Source organism: Pundamilia nyererei, unplaced genomic scaffold, assembly GCF_000239375.1.
Source record: "Pundamilia nyererei isolate P.nyererei 1_Seehausen unplaced genomic scaffold, PunNye1.0 scaffold01233, whole genome shotgun sequence".
NCBI lineage: Eukaryota > Metazoa > Chordata > Actinopteri > Cichliformes > Cichlidae > Pundamilia > Pundamilia nyererei.
This window is the reverse complement of record NW_005188634.1, coordinates 5,916-7,838: the sequence shown is the minus strand read 5'-3', so window position 1 is coordinate 7,838 and position 1,923 is coordinate 5,916. Positions and strand designations below refer to the sequence as shown.

The 1,923-nt window shown below is 40.5% G+C and overlaps 1 protein-coding gene across 1 annotated transcript in view; it reads left to right on the top strand.

Annotated features, from left to right (window-relative positions):
- Positions 1-1,474: 1,474 nt before the first annotated feature.
- LOC102197475 (olfactory receptor 7G1-like) overlaps positions 1,475-1,923 on the top strand; it is a 4,478-nt gene continuing 4,029 nt past the window's right edge. The window contains exon 1 of the mRNA XM_005755334.1: positions 1,475-1,688. Within this exon, the coding sequence (XP_005755391.1) occupies positions 1,475-1,688 (214 nt within the window). The remainder of the gene's footprint in view (positions 1,689-1,923) is intronic.

The window sequence follows — 1,923 nt, the reverse complement described above, 5'->3', positions numbered from 1 at the left end:
AATAAAACGTTTTAAAGAGCAACAACATATTCTGCAGGTTAACAAGCGACCAGCTTCCTGTTTCCTCTACCCACAGGAACACAGAAAAACCCCACCAAAATATAAGCTGGTGACTATTCCCACTATGACCAGCAGAGGGTGCTGAAGAGAAAGAACCTATGCATGTCATAATAGTCCTGTTGCTGAGGTTGTGGTCATCCTGTAATCTCTCAAGGACTATCTCCAACGCTTCAGTGACTGGAACGCAAATGAAGAGTGATGTAACATCATGCAAGCCCATTGTTTCACCTGCCTCCATAATGTCATCTCTCACCTTCTCAGCAAGGTCCAAGGTGTTCTGGATCTGGTGTTCAGAGCTGTCTACCAACAGGTTGAAGATTGAGGCCAGAAACTTTGAGATGCTATAGGTGACCAAGTTATCATACAGACAATTGCTCTTAAAGGAACACCCTATTTGTGTAAACCATTCAGTTTAGGTGTAGATTCGCCTGGGTATAGCCTGTGGTATGAGGTCTGGTCAATAGCATTGTCTTGTTCTAACTGACCTCCCAGCCCATTTTTCATTCAGTGGGCTGGTTTCAGTTATTGTGCAAATGTACTGTTTATAAGGTTGGGGGAACCTGCAGCCAGCTGAGACTGACGAAGTCACTTCGATGAGTTATGAAACATTTCCTCCATTGAAAACACTACTTTAAGATGAACAGAAACAACCTTCTGGGATAGTCTGTACAGACTTTTCCACATCTATAGTATTTTGGTGCATCCTATAATAGAAAGCATGCATGCTATGGAAAGTTGTTTTTTTTTTTGTTTTGTTTTGGGGTTTTTTAGCTTTCAGCATTTCAGGGTTAAGATCTAGAGTTATACTGGGCTATTGCAGCAAATTTGCTGGAATGTCATGGCATGTGGCATGCTTCATGTTACATATTATCACAATAAAACTGAACAATTAAAAAAATTAATTAGTATCTGAAACAGAGAAGACAATTTTCTTTTACTAATTTACAGTGTTGTGCATGCAGTAAATACCTTAAAAGAGGCAATAGGTTTTGATTATTATTTGTTACAGACATATGAGGGTAGGAATATACAAATGTAAAATAACAGGATATACTTGTTCTCTTTGGCAATAACTGTGACAGTTAAATTCTGAACACGCAAAATTTTTTTCAGAACTTTCAGAACTAGACTTCAGTGTAGAGTCTTTTGAGTTCTCCATCTATCATTGATGTGGAGCCATCAAGGGGAATGGCTGCTAAGGGAAGGTGATGACACCATCTCACAACTTCAGTTTCATATGACCTTTAAATTAATGTTCCACTGTCATCTCTCAGAAAACCAGAACAGGAAACCTGAAAAGAATAAGTCTTATATTTAATAATGACACTCCGATGCCCTCTTAGAAGTGCTCTCTATGGCAGGTAACAACACACTAATTTGTGTGTTTTTGCAACGACCACTGACTGACCGGGTAATGACTGTGCAAATCCTGGTGATAATCTTTCTTTGTATCAACATGTTGCTCACTGTGACCGTTTTTAAAAGGGAATCATTTTACACATCTTCTCGCTACATTTTATTTTTTGTCACATTACTCTCAGACAGCTTTTTGTTAGTCACGACCGATATCCTACTTATCTTAACCAATTTCCGATGTTCATTACAAGTTTGGTTGTGTATAATTATCTGTCTTTTTGTGCTTGTGTATTCTATTGTCACACCAGTTACTCTAACAGCAATGACTCTGGAGCGCTATGTAGCCATAGTAAAAATTGGGCTGGGTTCACATGAGCCAAGTGAGGAAACACTATAACAGGGAGCCGTCTGCACCGAGAGCCGGTCACAGACCACAGCCTCCAGGCTGGGCACACAGCAGGAGGGAGGCAAAGGAGCCCCCCAGCCAGGCTGAGAGGACCCCCAGAG